The sequence below is a fragment of the Helianthus annuus genome, chromosome 6, assembly GCF_002127325.2.
Source record: "Helianthus annuus cultivar XRQ/B chromosome 6, HanXRQr2.0-SUNRISE, whole genome shotgun sequence".
Taxonomy (NCBI): domain Eukaryota; kingdom Viridiplantae; phylum Streptophyta; class Magnoliopsida; order Asterales; family Asteraceae; genus Helianthus; species Helianthus annuus.
In genome coordinates this window covers 138,071,961-138,073,883 of record NC_035438.2, presented here as the reverse complement: position 1 = coordinate 138,073,883, position 1,923 = coordinate 138,071,961, and the positions used below count along the sequence as shown (strand labels likewise).

At 44.8% G+C, this 1,923-nt stretch overlaps 1 protein-coding gene across 1 annotated transcript; it reads right to left on the bottom strand.

Annotated features, from left to right (window-relative positions):
• LOC110945020 (glutamic acid-rich protein-like) lies at nt 1-432 on the bottom strand. The gene has a single exon (XM_022186659.1). The coding sequence runs from the start codon at nt 430-432 to the stop codon at nt 1-3; it is 432 nt and encodes a 143-aa protein (XP_022042351.1).
• Between the last annotated feature and the right edge of the window lie 1,491 nt (nt 433-1,923).

Below are 1,923 nucleotides of genomic sequence, written 5' to 3'. Positions count from 1 at the left end.
TCAGTCATCCACGCCACTATCCCCGAGGTCACTACCATCATCATCGTCTCCGTCATTATCCGGGACCTCCTCTGGCTCCTCTTCCTCCTCTTCCGGATCTTCTTCCTCCTCTTCGGGTTCTTCATCAGACCCTTCCGCCTCTGGTTCGGGAGGTGCCGGGACTGGGGCTGGCTCGGGTTCAGGTGCGAAGCGAGCTTCCTCCAAGTGATGGACCCTCCAATCTATCATACCTATCTGTTGGGCCTGCGAGTTAAGCCTTTCATGATCCAATCGAGCGTCTCTCAGTATCAGACCCTGCACCTCACGCCCTTTTAGGGCTTCTGCCTTCAAGTCATTAGTCCTCCTAATAAGTTCCTGTATCTGCTTCTCTTGAGCTTCCAATCGTCCTCCTTGGGTATCAACTTTTCTTAGTAATTTCTGATTTTGCTCCATTAAGACTTGATTTTGTTCTATTAGAATATGGTTATAATCTCGGAGGGCCTTACTCACAGCCGCCTCGGCCTGAGCGCTGAGGGAGTTAACTGGTAGGGCATGCGTAGGTCGGGAGGACGACTCCCCGCCCTGTGCGAGTCTCTTCCTATAAGCAGCACGCGTCTCCATCTGACGCGGGGGTGAGTGAGTATCATCGGGTGCCTTCCCTGGCGCCCGGGATTGGTCGGAAGATGCGGACGATGTAGACATGCCTGTCGAGTTGATGACGTAACGCAAGTTAAACGAAAGAATGCACACTCACAACGTTTCAAAAAGAGGGTATTAACGCAGAAAGGAAATATGACAGAGAGAGTAAGCACACAAGGTTTCAATCAATAGTTGCTACGTCCGTTTCCTCGTCCACTCATGTTTCTATATATGGGAAATGAACTGATTTAGGGGTCGAAAACGAGGAATGTGTTCAGATTTATCACGTTAAGGGCAATTAACTACTATATTCATACACAAACAGGGAAGAACCCCTCTCACACTCGTTAAGCCTCATTGGGATTTGCATGCACCACGCGTTATTATTATGTGTGCACCCATGATAATAAGGCGGTTTGCATGCTCCTCTCAATGCTTCTTAACTTATGTTCGAAGTTTCTCCCGCTCCAATCAACACAAATTAAGCAATACCAACAAGATAAGAATTTACTAGATATAAGTGTTATGTTACACTTATCAATGTGTCATGATGTCTACCCTGTCATAATGTACATGCTATATATATAGTTACGTTTACTAGGCATATAAAGCATAAGCAAAGGAGGAACGAACCTTGCAGTCTGAAGCTGAGTGTCATGGTCATCGTTTGGATCAATTCGGTTATAGTCTGGTTTTATGAAAACATTTTTAAAACCGAGTTCTCTATAACCAGTGGCTCTGATACCAAACTGTCACACCCCCAAATTACCACCTAGGGCGTGTCCCTAATGGAGGTGCGACGGTCCAACAGAGAGCCACCAATCATATCAAACACAAGTTACAATATAATAACATACCCAATTGTAATTAATGTAATGTCTGAAAAGTTAAATCAAAACCAAGTGCCGAGCGGAAGCATAAAAGTATCAATGAGTAATGTATCAAAAGCAATTTAAAATAACGGTTTAATATGACCACAACCACTCCAGCAGCATCAGACAGCAAGCTCCCAAGTTCCTTCAGTAATCACCTACAAGCATGTAAACAAGTGTGTCAGACTACGCTGGTGAGTTCAAGGTTTGTGTTTGTTTACCAAGTTGTGTTACCGATCAAGTGAGTAAAACAGTTTACAAAATGATATGTTGTTTGTTGTTATGATGTTTGATGTTTCGATGTTGCTCATGTTAGATACCCTAGGGAGTGTGCCCATAAGTATCCGGGGAGTGGGTACCCCTTAACGACCGTTTGCTATGTTGCCTTCGTTAGATACCCTAGGGAGAGTGCCCATATGTATCCGAGGAGTGT

Coding starts and splice junctions, on each gene's coding strand:
- LOC110945020 (XM_022186659.1), bottom strand. CDS start 432: ATGGAGCAAAATCAGAAATTACTAAGAAAAGTTGATACCCAAGGAGGA.